General features: G+C 37.1%; 1 protein-coding gene across 1 annotated transcript; it reads right to left on the bottom strand.

Moving 5' to 3' along the window:
* Positions 1-780: 780 nt before the first annotated feature.
* tmc2b (transmembrane channel-like 2b) lies at positions 781-14,538 on the bottom strand. The gene is made up of 21 exons (XM_067439026.1): positions 14,226-14,538; positions 11,505-11,649; positions 10,903-10,944; positions 10,301-10,715; positions 9,493-9,639; positions 6,672-6,762; positions 6,513-6,594; positions 6,304-6,410; positions 5,084-5,182; positions 4,852-4,994; positions 4,502-4,649; positions 4,177-4,371; positions 3,919-4,098; positions 3,643-3,804; positions 3,325-3,453; positions 2,728-2,795; positions 2,411-2,650; positions 1,668-1,793; positions 1,498-1,576; positions 1,286-1,406; positions 781-1,111 (listed from the first exon to the last, which is right to left on the bottom strand). The coding sequence occupies exons 2-21, from the start codon at positions 11,545-11,547 to the stop codon at positions 873-875; spliced, it is 2,856 nt and encodes a 951-aa protein (XP_067295127.1). The 5' UTR covers positions 11,548-11,649; positions 14,226-14,538; the 3' UTR covers positions 781-872.
* Positions 14,539-14,595: the final 57 nt, after the last annotated feature.

The raw sequence follows: 14,595 nt of genomic DNA, 5'->3' as shown, positions 1-14,595 counted from the left end.
AAAGTTGTGAGGAGAAGTTGAAGCATCAAGAAAAATGAAGTGAAAATGAAAGAAGTCCCTGTGGACCTAGTGGATATTTGTGGTAATTGCACTTTCTTTCTTTATCTATAATTCTACTCTATAAGAGTTTCTAACTATAAGAGTTTTTCCACAAACCTGCAGATGGCCGTATTATATCCCTAACACATAGAGCAATGTCCAAAAACTATAAAAAAGAATGAATCTTCATTAAAAAGATTTTTATTATTAAAATATACCGCATACATATTTCACAAGGCAATTTATAGCTTAGTTAAGTAATTGTGCAGTAAATAGAAAAAAAATATGCATAAATGTATAGTAGAGAATAACAAAATTATATATAGTTTGCCTTGTAAAAAAATATATTTCCTTAAGCAATCGCTCTCACTGAAAGTGTGATAAAAAAGATTCAAATTAAAGTTTAAATTGATGTTTTTATGTGTCCTCTTGATACCTGCAAAAGATTTGTATTATTTTATTTCTTTATTTATCTTACAAATGATCGTAAAAGTAATTTTAACAACTAAATATAAAGTAGTTTTGACAACTATCAAAGCATAAAGACCAAAAAGGGAGATCATAAGAAGGGAATCCAATTTATGTTTATTTCATCCTAAACTGATACCAACAATAATGGAATTGATTTGATGACTAAACCACAATAGACATGTATATCCATAAACCCTTTATTGCACTTATTTTAATAACATACAAATACATTTTACACAAAAAATATTTACAACTACAGAACCGCCTCACTGTAATAGCATTACAATTTGATTTGGACCCATATTTAGTATGACTGTGGAGTGTGTGTATATATACACACAAGAATATACATTCTTCAAGCACTATCTTCGTGGTGGTGGTCCACCTCTCCCTCTTCCCATCCCTTGACCTGGTGGAGGTCCACGGCCATTACCTGGGAGAGGCCCGGGTGGCCTGGGACCTGGAGGGCGAGTCACTGGTGCCCGAGGATTTGCCGCAGCCAAAGACACATCTCTCTGAACATGTACCCCTTTCCCAGTGGCTGCAGCGCCTGGTTTGCCTGTCACTTTTGGTGACTTGCTAAGTTGGTCGGTTGGTTTCTCTGTAATAAAAATGGCAAGTTTGTCAGACTCCATTGTGATTGAAGGCTGTTCCACAATCAAGTTTAAAAATAAATAGACTTTGGAAGCATCTTCTACAATGTCTGCACCAGTAGGGGGAAAATGACAAAAGAAACATGTCATGACTAGTTCAACGGGTGGTTTAGCCTACTGACCAGCCTCTTCAGCAGATGGAGGGGGAATCAGGGACTTGTTGGGCATAAGATCCTCCAGGTCTTTCATCACCTGGTTGGTGCTGTCCTTGTTGTTCCTCCTGTTCTTCTCCTCATCTCTTTGCTAAATGATAGAGCAGAACAAATATAGACCAATAGCTGACCCTGCTGATGTTAGACAACTTTACCATAATTTACAAAAAATGTTTACCAACCATTTGCATTTTGCGTTTTAATTCCAGGTTGGCGTTCTGATATGCTTTGGACACAGCATTCAGGTAATAAATAGCCAACCTGTCAGAGACAAGACAAACAGATAGTTTTATCAAATGCAAGTAAATCATATAACATTTACCTTTATGTTTTACTTAAGGTGACTACTCACACCATGAGCAAGACTGCAGAAATTATGAGGCCTGGGTTGGATGCATAACTGAAGATATTGGCCATAAAGGGTGGCAAGTCCTTCTCTATAGTCTCCATGATCACATCAACCATCTTATCTTTGCCACTGTGGAGAGAAAGGACATTTATAGTTCAACAGAAAAATGGTACTAAACAATGTCTGAGTTTATATCACCCCTTCCCCCTACCCCCTTTTTTTTTGCTGGTATAAAATGGTTTTCTTATTATTCCATATTGATGGACCAACATGAAACAAACTTATACTGTAGTAAAATGTTTTTGTAATTTTCTAAGACATACTTGTTAAAAATAGCCGTAAGTATCAGTATAATTTGCCTTTAATTATGGAAGTTCCCATTTCCACCAACATAAGACAAAATGAAAAGAAAAAAAACATAATTATGATATAAAAATCAAAATGATGACATTTCAAATACATGCATAATATATAATTTCAACTTTATCGCATGACTTAGTATGTCATAATTTCAACTTTAAATCCCATGATGACTTTATCTCATAATTATGATTTACCAGACCATAATTTTTTTTCTTATGTGGTGTAAATTGGCTTCCATATTTAATAAATTAATAGGGTTAACAAATATATTCCTACAGGAATAATTTTTTTGCTGTTCAGACATCCTGTACTTTTCCCAATTTTAACCACAGTGAGTCTTTTCAATGATTCTTACATAAATCTTGTCAAGGTTTAAAAGCTACCTGAAGGGTCCACAGTCAAAAGACGGTGGCAGGGTCATAATGGAGTAGATCACAGGCATGAGACTGAGGAAGAGGACGAGAAGGAGCAGTCCCATGTAGAAGTTATTAGAACGTGAGGCTTTGAACACTCTCTCATGGGGAACGTTACAGGCCATCACTGCCCAGCACTGGTAATACATGGAGCTCAACAGACGCAACACATTTATGCCCACCAGTCCAGGGGCGTAAAATGCACCCATCCTGAAACGCACATTATGTGAAATCATCATACTGTCCATCACCGAGATGATGTGTTTTCACTCGCATGATCTACTAACCAGATCATTCCCTGGTTGAAGATGAGCCCAAGTACATTACCACTGATGTCAAACTCTGCATAAGATGGCTACAGAAACACAAACACACATATGCATAAATATCTGTATGCATGACAACACAAAAAGAGATGTCACAGTAAAAGATACCTCTCACTGTCTCTCTCTCTCTCTCTCTCTGTCTCTGTAATTAAGTGCCCTGAATGGTGTAGTGTGTCTCTCTGTGACTCTGGTTGTAAAGCAGCCCTATCACCTATCCTGCCACCTTCTCATGGTGTTCAGTTGACCTCGGATGAGTGAGTAGTATGTTACCTATATCGAGTGACAGTAAAATGAGGACGATAGGGCAAAGCCATATAGAGCAATCATTTCTGAGCACCAACAACTTTTGATGAGAATATACTTAACCTGACATAATCACAGTCACCCAGGTTTCTACCATCTGCCCTCGATGGGAACGTCCTATCATCGCTAAAATGCTAACAACTAAACTTAACTACTAAAATGTGCATCTGACAGAGGTCATTCAACTCATACGGCTTGTTTACACAGTGTGACATGAGTAACTTGAATAACAGCAGGGTGTGAGGTTGGACTTACAAAGCCAGCTTCAAGATCCCAGCACCAGCAATAGTTGAGGAATCTCACAATCACGGCTCGTAGGAAGTCCCCAATCAGAATGGTCAAATATGTAACCTGAATGTCGGATACGGTGAGCTTTACAAACTCCTGTGAGGAAATTAAACAGCACATTTTAACCGCATAAAGCCTACTGTATTCTATTGAATTCACTAATAATGTAGTAAAGCAGGCTTTAGCTACTTTCCATTGAAAATAGTAGGCGACACTGTACAGGGTTAAGCACTGACTGTTACTGACAAGTTTGCCGATGGCGATGTCAATGCTGACGGTACCTACAATGCCAACTTCTGTCTCCCAGCATGGCCCCCTGATGACATCAGCTGGGGAGATGTTTGGAGGGGGAATGTTTTCTGTGACGTTGTGCTGTAAAGTGTAGTTGGCATAGTGTTCTTTAAGAGCCCAGATGGTTTCGTTTTTTATCTGTTTCTCGTTTTCAAGCTGTTAACATACAATACAAAAGAAATATGTATAAGGACTCATCCCAAAATTCTTAAGCAAAGTAATATCCCCTTTTCATTATGTTTATGGTCACTAGACCACCTATGGCCATACCTTTGCATTGACTTCATCAAACAGGGCAAACAGAAAAGTGTACAGGTTGCCAAGAAAGAGGGCAAAGATTCTGCCCAGCTGCCATTTTAGGGCAATTCGAGGGTGATAGTCTTCCAGCTCCGCTATAACCTCAAACAGAGGGGGGCACACCAAGCCCAATAGGGACATCACAATTTCAACCTAACCAAAGAAGAAACAGTTTCACAATTATACTTTTTTTAATATGCCATCACATTTGAAAGCAAAGAAAAGGGGTACCTCATTTTTTTGAAGCCATGTCAATTCATTCCTGTCCTTTTTGGCAAATTCTTGAGATCTTTTGACCACAGTGTAAATGAGGTATCCACTCCCACCCAAGCAGCACAGGATAAGAACGTTGGCTAGGACACGTAGAAAGCGGCGCAGGTGAATGTTCTCATCCTTTAGGTTTTCCTGCTCATCCACTATAGATTCCTGAGGGAATAAGACTCAAGTTAATGTTTTAGATTTAGATTTAATCAGTCTAGCTATGCAGACCCAACATTTTTTCACATCACAGTGAAACACATTACCATTCTTTTATACTATTATTATTATAATTAACCTTGAAGCTAGTGGTGGTGGAGGCAAACTTGTTGTCAGCGGTCTCTGGGTTTCCTATAAGGTAATCCCAGCTAGTAAACAGCTTCCAGCAAAAGGTGAAGGCACTATCCTCTGCTCCATCTCCTCCTTCATTGGCATTCCTTGCCATTCTAGAAGAAGGAAGGCCATAAGAAAAAAAGAAAGACAGAAAGAAAGAAAAAAGAGAGAGAGAGAGAGAGAGAGAGAGAGAGAGAGAGAGAGAGAGAGAGAGAGAGAGAGAGGCTCCACATTTTCAGGAAAAAGAGCATTGTCAGTGAGTAAAACCCTATAGAGTGACACTGTCAATGCTGCAGATGTAGTTATTAGACTCACGTTCTGATAACCACCATTAGACTGTAGCCAAATATCCCAACACCAACCAAAAGATATGCCAGAGGTAACCGGAACTGCAGGAATCCAATACTTCTTTGATTATTGTAGTAACCATAAAACAGAACGGAGTACTTGCAATAACCCTGTAAAATGCCAAGATAAAATATCCAAATAAGACGATAGCAATCTTACAACCACTTTTACACAGAATCCAATAGTAAAAAATTCTTACGCTAAACTCAAACAGGACAGAGAAGTCCATGGCAGTATCCTGTTCCTCTCTGGGGACAGTTTTTCTAGGAAGGGAGCCATAAGGCATGCCCATCAGTACCTACAAAGAGAAAATATTTTATTTTTGTCTTTTATGGTGTGAAGGAATTTAAGATTTGTCTTCTGCATTTAACCCGTTCAGATTAGTGCGCACACACACACACACACACACACACACACACACACACACACACACACACACACACACACACACACACACACACACACACACACATACACACATACACATACACATACACATACACACACACACACACACACACACACACTGCAAGCCTTCAACACACACATCAGGAGCAGTGGGCAGCCGTTTTTGCTGTGGCCCCCGGGGAGCGATTGGGGTTAGGTGCCTTGCTCAAGGGCACCTCAGTCATTTTCTGCCGGCATTGAGACTTTCTAACCATTAGGTCATACCTGCCCTGTACGTAATATTGTGAAATATTTTTACAATAACTACTTTCATATATTTTACAATCATGGCAAAGCTGAATTTTCAGCATCATTACTCTAATATTCTAATATGGCGCTCAAGAAACTTTTTTTTTTTTTTGCAGTATCAATGTTGTGCTGCTTAATATTGTTGTTGAAACCATGATGAATGTTTTCATTTTTTATATCAATATTGTAAAAATAGCTTTAGCACATATTAAGGATCAATATTTAGGTTTATTCAGAATATAAACTACTGTACAAAAGTTTGAGGTCAGAACAATTAACAAAAATAAAAATAAAAAAATTATATTTTTATTCAGCAAGGATGCATTTAATTGATCAAATTAAATTGTAAAGAGATTTACAGGTATAATATTACAACATATTTGTATTTCATATTAAAGCGGTTAGCTTGAAATTTCTATTCATCACAAAATCCTGAAAACACTTTTTTTATCATGTTTTCCACAAAAATATTAACCAGCACATCATTGATGATAATAATAAAAAATGTTTCTTGAGCAGCAAATCATCATATTAAAATGATTTCTAAAGGATCATGTGACACTGAAGACTGGAGTAATTATGCTGAAAATTCAGCTTTGCCATTACCCTTTAATTAAAATTACCCTTTAAATATATGAAAATAGAAATTGTAATAATATTTCACAATAATACTAATGGTAGTAAGCATTGCACATAAACCAAGACATTAGCATCACATCTCACCTCTGGCATAACAACAAGTCCAAACATCAAGCCGAAGAGAACAAGGTTTAATCCATACATCCATCGCAGGAAAATGAAGTAGGACGCAACAGATGACCCAAAGTGACCTGTGAGAATAAAGCAGATGAAAAGAGAATAAGAAACAACAGATTTTACAGAAAATACAGATTTAATAAAAAAAAAAAAAAAACAATAATAGATGAACAGACTTTCCACTTCTTTTATGCGACTCTCCCAGGGAATGCAGGCTGTCTTGAAGTTTTCAAAGTCTCTATTGAATTTGATTAATTTCTGAGAAACAAACCAAAAAATATTCAGTGATTGGATTTAAATTGCAACATGTCAATATGGAATATGTAATGTCGTACCTTAGTCATCATGACTTTGAATGCATAGAGTCTCCTCCCTTTTCCTTTGCCTAAAGCCCCTTCAAACTTTTCTACAAACCCCTGGGCTTCTCTAACAGGTGATATAAATAGAAACTTGTATTAGCATGGAAATAAAATGTATGACATTTTCGTTGTTTCTGATTTCAACAGAGCACAAATATTTCTCGCCATCCTGTTGGGGTTGTGATCTTTGCATGTTGCTATACTTGTGTAGACGGCGGACTAGTCCATTGACTTACTGGCTGGTTCTGCGTGTATTACGCAACATGAACATTCAACATTGTGTAGTAAGCACAAGAGACAACACTAGGAACAAATATCATGTTTCATTCACAACCTTCACAATCTGTAACCTGAGCCTAGAGCCAATTAATTAACTCATCAATGAATAATGAATGTGAATAGTGCAGATGGGATGAACATAAGCCCCCGGTTTCACAAACAAGATTTAAGCTAGTCTCAGTCTAAAATGCATGTTTGAGCTGTTTTAACTGAAAACATCTCTTAAAATATGTCAGTGTAAATTGTAATGAAAACAATGGCCAGTTCCATTGTTTTGTTTCAAGAAGCACAGCAGTATTGTTTTTTTTTCTTCTATGACACATTTATAAAAGCCACTTATCGAACTAAGGCCTAATCCTGGCTTAATCTAAGCCCTGTCTGTGAAACTGGGCCATTCACTAACTAGAGGATGTAAAACCATTATTACTTAAAAGGATAGTTCACCATCAAATAGTTTTCCTTAGAAAAAAAAGTCACAGGGGGTTGATCTGAAATGACATGAGGGTGAGTATATGATGACATAACTTTTCATTGTTGGGTGAACCAACCATGGAACTGTTTTTAACATGGAAATAGTATGGGGACCAAAGTAATAGTTTAACTAAAACCATTAAAGAAATTCTCGAAATACAATATTTTTTAAAAGATAGCAAGTCGCCAAATTTCTGCAGAGTCAATAGCTTCAGACCTCCAAACTTCATGTGGCCGTCAGCTTAGCTCAATAACAGTGTGTAGATAACTTCATGGATTGGGTTTCCATGGCCAAGCAGCTGCATCCAAGCCTTACATCACCAAGTGCAATGCAAAGCGTCGAATGCAGTGGGGTAAAGCACACCGCCACTGGACTCTAGAGCAGTGAAGACATGTTCTCTGGAGTGACAAATCACCCTTCTCTATCTGGCAATCCAATGGACAAGTCTGTTTTTGGCGGTTACCAGGAGAACGATACTTGCCTGACTGCATTGTGCCAAGTGTAAAGTTTGGTGGAGGGGGATTATGGTATGGGGTGGTTTTTCAGCGGTTCGTCTTGGCTCTTTAGTTCTAAGGAAAGGAAACCTTAATGTTTCAGTATACCAATATATTATGGACAATTTCATGCTCCCAAATTTGTGGGAAAAGTTTGGAGATGGCCCCTTATTGCTCCAACATGACTGCGCACCAGTGCACAAAGCAAGGTCCATTAAAACATGGATGAGTGAGTTTGGTGTGGAGGAACTTGACTGGCCTGCACAGAGTCCTGACCTCAACCTGAAATAACACATTCGGGATGAATTAGAGCAGAGAATGTGAACCAGGCCTTCTCATCCAACATCAGTGCCTGACCTCACAAATGCGTTTCTAGAAGAATGGTTAAAAATTCCCATAAACACACTCCTAAACCTTGTGGAAAGCTTTCCGAGAAGAGTTGAAGCTGTTATAGCTGCAAAGGGTGGGCCAACTCCATATTATAAACCCTATGGATTAAGAATGGGATGTCATTAAATTTCATGTGCTTGTAAAGGCAGATGTCCCAAAACTTTTGCCAATATAGTGTATATAACAAGAACACTGTAAAATAAAGTGTTGCCAAATGGAAAATATAAGAAATATAAAAACTATAACAGTCTTTCAAATATTATCTATATATTATATAATATTAAATCTAAAATTACAATGATAATTGTAATTTATTTAAAATATATAAATAAATATAAATATATTATAAATTTAAAAAAGCACATCATTATAGCTTGTGCTGGACTATATCGACATCTGTGTATTGTTTAGGCATGACCATATGACCATATGGCACTTAGTACACGAGATCTCTGAAGAGAATTGTATCCAAACATGAATGCAAATACTGCCCTCAAGAAACATCCGCATGCATAAAACAGCATCAAGCTCATGAAACTGTAATATACATCTCACCTACCAGAAGTTACCCATCTAGAAGCTTTGCCAAGTGAGTGTCCGCTTTGTGGCATATTTTCTCTCCATAAAGCTTGCAGGGCCCATGTTATCGATGCTTTCTTTTTCAGTGTGTCTCTACTAACTTTTGAGGGCACTTATCCAAACTCTCACTTGTCACCCACACTGGCCAATTCCACTGGGCAGTCTGAGGTAAAGGTTCAGGCGGAGGCCACTAGGTAATGATAGGTAATGAATGCATTGGCGCAGTCTCTGTGTCAAGTGATTTATCTCAAAGTACAATCAAACGCATTTTGGTTGATGGGGATTTGTTACCTAAACTTTTTTGTCACCTTTAAAAGCCCCACGTCATACTGGTCATGATTCAAACTATTTCCATGCTTCCAAAAAATTATTATCAAAGCCAGTAAGAAGAGCTCCTTTAAACGTCAGCTTAAAGTGCATTAGGAGACATGAAGATGCAAGAAAGCAGAAGCACAGCAGCTTGTAAGCTTTAATGAAGCATATAAACAAACATGAAACTCATGCTAAATAAATGAACTTCAGTTAGAGTTAGAGGTAACTGACACAAGAGCACAAACAATGAGTAGAAGGAAATCCATTTTACTTCAGGCACTTGAGTCTCCTCTTCATGCGCCAGGGTTTGTTCCGAAGTGTCGCTATCAGTTTTTTCTTTTCCTCCACTTCTTCTTTTAGTCGGGCCATCTCTCCCTCAGACAAAGACTCATCTGAGTTGTCATCCGAGGATGAACCGCTGCAGAACAAAGCCGAGACCCAAGAGTCAGCAGTCAGTCCTTTAAGTCCAGTTTAACAGTATATTCCACAAGGATATTGTTGTTTTGGTACATAAAATGAGTTCTAGTCATGTCTGTGCAAAAGTTCTAGTGAGCGGGATGGCCATGAAAAGCACTTCCAGATCATCAGTTGGAAGGCAAAATGAAAAAAAAGAATAATAATGAAATGTCCAGATGAAACCAAAAGTGTATAGCCAATAACAACAATGCTACTTTACATTGGTTGCTGAAAAAAAAGAAAAATGTCTGGCTCTATAATACTTTTTTATATTGGAGGATTCAATCATCCAATAAATATGTCACACACAACACATCTATATACGTATATGGGGTGAATTCAAGTTTTGGTGAATAATTTAATCTTTAAATAAATATAGTATATCAATCAATCTCAATACGATACAATATAATATTATGATAAAAACACTTTTGTGGATGTTCAGTGGTTTTAGTTTCTTGGCTGCATTTTATCACAAAAAGTTGTAATATGAATAGTTGAGAACATTCAAAAGTTATTTGATGGCAATAGATGTGTATGGCTGTGGAGGTATTCAGAGTATTGAACGGCACTGTGTGTGTGTGTGTGTGTGGCGTGCAGAGGTAGGCTAGAGAATACTGCACCTGCTGTGTTTGCCTTTGTTCTTTTTCTTATCCTTGTCTTCATGTTTATCCTTCCCTCCTTTGCCCGCTGCTTTTCCATTCCCCTTCTCCTTGTTATTCTCCTCCTCTTTGTCCTTCTTAGTTGTTCCTTTTCTCCCTCCTTTTCTTTTATTTCCTTTTTCTTCTTCTTCGCTCTCCTCTTCCGAGTCCTCTTTCTTAGCAGCCCTCTTCTTCGCACCTGCTGCTTTCTTTCTTCTTCCCTTCTTTTCTTCCTCACTCTCGTCTTCACTTACTTCCTTCTTCTTTCTGCCTTTCCTCTTCCGTGGAGCCTCGTCCTCCTCTTCCTCGCTCTCCTCACTATCTGCTGGCTTGGCTTTCCTTCCTCGAGCTGCAGGCTTCGGTTTATTCCTTCCTTTTGCTCTTCTTTTTGAATCCACTGAAAAAGAAAACATAAATACATTATGTAAGATGACTTCATGACTTGCACTTTTAAAATAATAATTAATAAAAAATAATACAATATTTTTTGAATATTATCAAAATTAATAATATAATGATAAATCATTATCTTAATAAAAATGAAATATATTAGCAAAACAAATCCTGCTACCTTCAAAACTTACCATCACTTCCACTATCATATTCTGCATCGATTTCCATCCCAACTGAAACACACACACATACACTGTATTAATGTTATGAGAATTATTTTAAAACACTTTCACAATAACTCAATTACACAACTATTTAACACATTCTGTCAGTTAAGTGCACTTCATTGCACGCATGAAATATTCTCACTCACAAAAATATAACAGCATGAAACACAACAGCACAACATATGCCTATACCAGTTGCAAAATCATCAACTACACTATATTAGAATATAAATATTACATAAGAACAGTACATAAAAGTTGAAATAGTTGTCCAACCTATTCATATGTAGATGGCTGTGTCTGAAACAAACCGTCTACTAGTACATACTAGGTAGCACTTTATTTTACAGTCCTGTTCCCCATGTACATACTATGTGCTTATTGTAGAAATTACAATAATTATATAATATACATATATATAATATATTATCCGGTATTTTCTTAGGTAAATACATTGTAAGTACATGTAAGTGCACATACTGTAAAATAAAGTGCAACCACACACTGAACCAAATTGAATCAATATGCATTAGAATGATCCTCTTCTGATATTCAAATCTACTTACCATCATCCACATTTATCGCAATATCATTTTTTCTGCGTGGCATCTTGGTGGCTTGAGTTTGAGACCTGCTATTCAGTCTTGCGAGGCATCTAGAGCTGATGACACACCTGACAGTCAGGTGGGTCTGTTAACAGGCTCTCCACTCCTAAAAAAGGAATCAAATGTCTCCTTGACTACCATAAATGGTAGTCAAGATCTAAAGCCGTGAGAGCCAGCAAACAAAACGCCAGTATACAGGGCAGATTAAAGATACAAATAATCAGAATAATCAAGGCGTCTCTCAAGATACCTAAACACAAACAGGTTGGCTAAATGAAGTACTAAAAGTATTCACGAGTTTCATGATAAATTCCTGGAAATATTTTTTCTAGAATTAAAAATAGGAAAATAAGAATAATAGTCTCAGAAATAATGTGAAGCTCTGATTAAATTATTCTTTAAGAGAAGTTTATAATCCTTAATGTTAATCAATTCATGTTAATAGATAAAAAAAAATAATTAAAAAAAAGGTTCAATATGTACTTTTTGGACCTTAGTTAAAGAGGGGGAAAAAACACCCTTTTTTTCCTGGTTCCATTACAGTACAATAGATTCAGCTAACACTGTTTTTAAGGTGACGTAGTTACATGTTACTATTCATGCATTTACTATAATAATAACAATACATTATACATAAGTTCAAGTAACTAACCCTAAACCTAACCCAAACCATAACTCTATATGTAAGTAGTATTACTCATTAATATTACTCAGTACTTATTTGAGTAAGTATACATTGTAGCTACGTCACCCTAAAATAAAGTGTAACCCAGATTTATATACAGAACTATAGTTGAACTACGCTTAACTTTAGTTAGATTTCCGTCTTTGTTCTTCAATTTGTAAAATTTCTAACCTTCTTGTTCAGACACAGCGCAGCAGCCGAATACCATTAAATTGTTTTGAGTTAATTATGTACAAGAGGTCTACTACTATAACATCCGGTAACAGAACTACATTCACACAGATCAGATGTCCAGCATATAAAAGTGACTTCTTTGTGGCGGCCTCAAGTAAGCTACAGGATGTTGTGAAGACCTTATCATGGTTCACAGGAAGGTTCACAATAAATGCAAAAAACGTTGTGGAAAATCTACAAACATTTTATTTTGTTTCTATTTTTTTTTATTATTATTATTATTATTATATTACTTACTTCCAGTTGAGATTAATACATTTTATCAAATCAAATACATTAGAAAAAGCAATTGGATAAAACACAGTAGTCTAAATTAAGTTTAGTTTAAAAAAGCAAAAAGTAGTTTAAAAGTGAAAGTTTAAAAATGGTTCAGTTAATAATTGAATGAATTCAATTTTATCATTAACACGGTAATGAGCCATCACTATTTTTGATTTATTACTCAAATAATTTAAAAAGAGTAGTATCTTCAATTAACAATGACTCCCTAAATGAACAAATAAACAAAATCTCAAATGACTCCTGTTAATACTTAATGAAGTCTGCCCATGAATTATGAATGACCGTTTGCATTGTTAATGAAACTGATGTGCCAATTCAATAAATAACCGTCAAGATTTGATACAGGGATATCATGCGGTTCTAAGGGTTGTAAGATCTCTTCGATCCATCTTCAAAAAAGGTGCTGAAATAATATTCTTTAAGGATGAATTAATATTCTTAATATTCTTTTATTTTTATCATATTCTAGTGGGTTTGTAACAAATTCCCCTCACATACATTGTACACAGCGTAACCCTAAACAGAGCAGCATGGGCCGTGGAATGGCAAGCGAGTCACATGCATATTTGCTGCCAAATCTGTGGCTGTTGGAAAATAATCCAGGACATTAGACACCCCTAGAGCTGAGAGCAGATTTGAGAATACAGTACTGCGCATGGAAATGTTGTGGGTCACTTGACACGCTGATCAAGATAAAGCTGCATGGATTTGAGAATAGGATAACAATGAAATGGAGACGAGAGACATAATGGTGGGCATAATGGTGGGCATGATTTAGCTTCCAGATCTATGGGGGCTAAGTAAGTTTAGCAGTTGGGGTATGTATGGACACAAACCACGTTACACCACATGTATGTTTATCCTGGTAGTCTGATAGCAATTTGGCTGGTAGCAATTTTCACTGAGTGGGTAACATAAATCCTCAGAAGATCAGTTCACACAGAAATTTTTTTTTGCTTATAAAATCGTGAGGCGGTTGTCTGGCTATCACCAAACCAAGCTCAATCTTTTAAGATTGAACATTGGTCTGGGGAGTCTGCTCTGTATTGGAGGTGTGATCAATGGGCATAGTTCAAATGACTTGGTACGAAATTGGATAGTCCTTCAACCAATCTGACCACAAGAGACGTGATCAATGGGCATAGTTCAAATGACTCGTTAAGCGCTTGGATGGTCCTTCAACCAATAAGACCATGATCCATCGCTTCTCTAGCCATCATTTGTGTAAAACCCGCCAATAGCGTGCCTGGTGGATAAGCCGGTTTGCGAATGGTAACTGCAAATTTGTAACAGAAGCAGGATAAAAGTATGTACAGGTTTCCAGCCTGAGCTGCATGGTGAAAATCAATTTGATCGGGCTGGGTTTACCCAGTCTAGTGAGACAGGGCAGTGGCACGAGAAAAGAAGTGCAATATATAGAGCAGGGTTCCTCAAACCCAGCCCTGGAGGGTTTATCTTAAACCATGATCAAACTCACTTACCTGGAATTTTCTAGTAACTCTGAAGACCTTGACTAGCTTGTTCAGGTGTGTTTGATTAGGGTTGGAACTAAACTCTGCAGGGCAATGGCAATGAGAAAACCATTAGTCTAGAGACACGTTATAATGCCCTGCCATGCTTGCAATGCTGCAAAAGACACAAATGCAACCGTTAAAGACATCCATATATCGCTTTTTCATTGAAAAAACAATGGAATAGTATTACAGTGTAACGGAAAACCATGTTTTGTGTGAACGACCCCTAAGGATGCATTTTGGGTTTCTTAGGACGCTGACAGTTACACTGGCCCCCCGGAAAGCATTTTGTCACACTTAAAAAAGTAAGAAATCTGCAAACAAAACCAGCTGTTAA

This window comes from Pseudorasbora parva, chromosome 3 (genome assembly GCF_024679245.1).
Source record: "Pseudorasbora parva isolate DD20220531a chromosome 3, ASM2467924v1, whole genome shotgun sequence".
NCBI lineage: Eukaryota > Metazoa > Chordata > Actinopteri > Cypriniformes > Gobionidae > Pseudorasbora > Pseudorasbora parva.
Note: the sequence above shows the minus strand (reverse complement) of the source record. Positions and strands in the feature narration are given on the sequence as shown.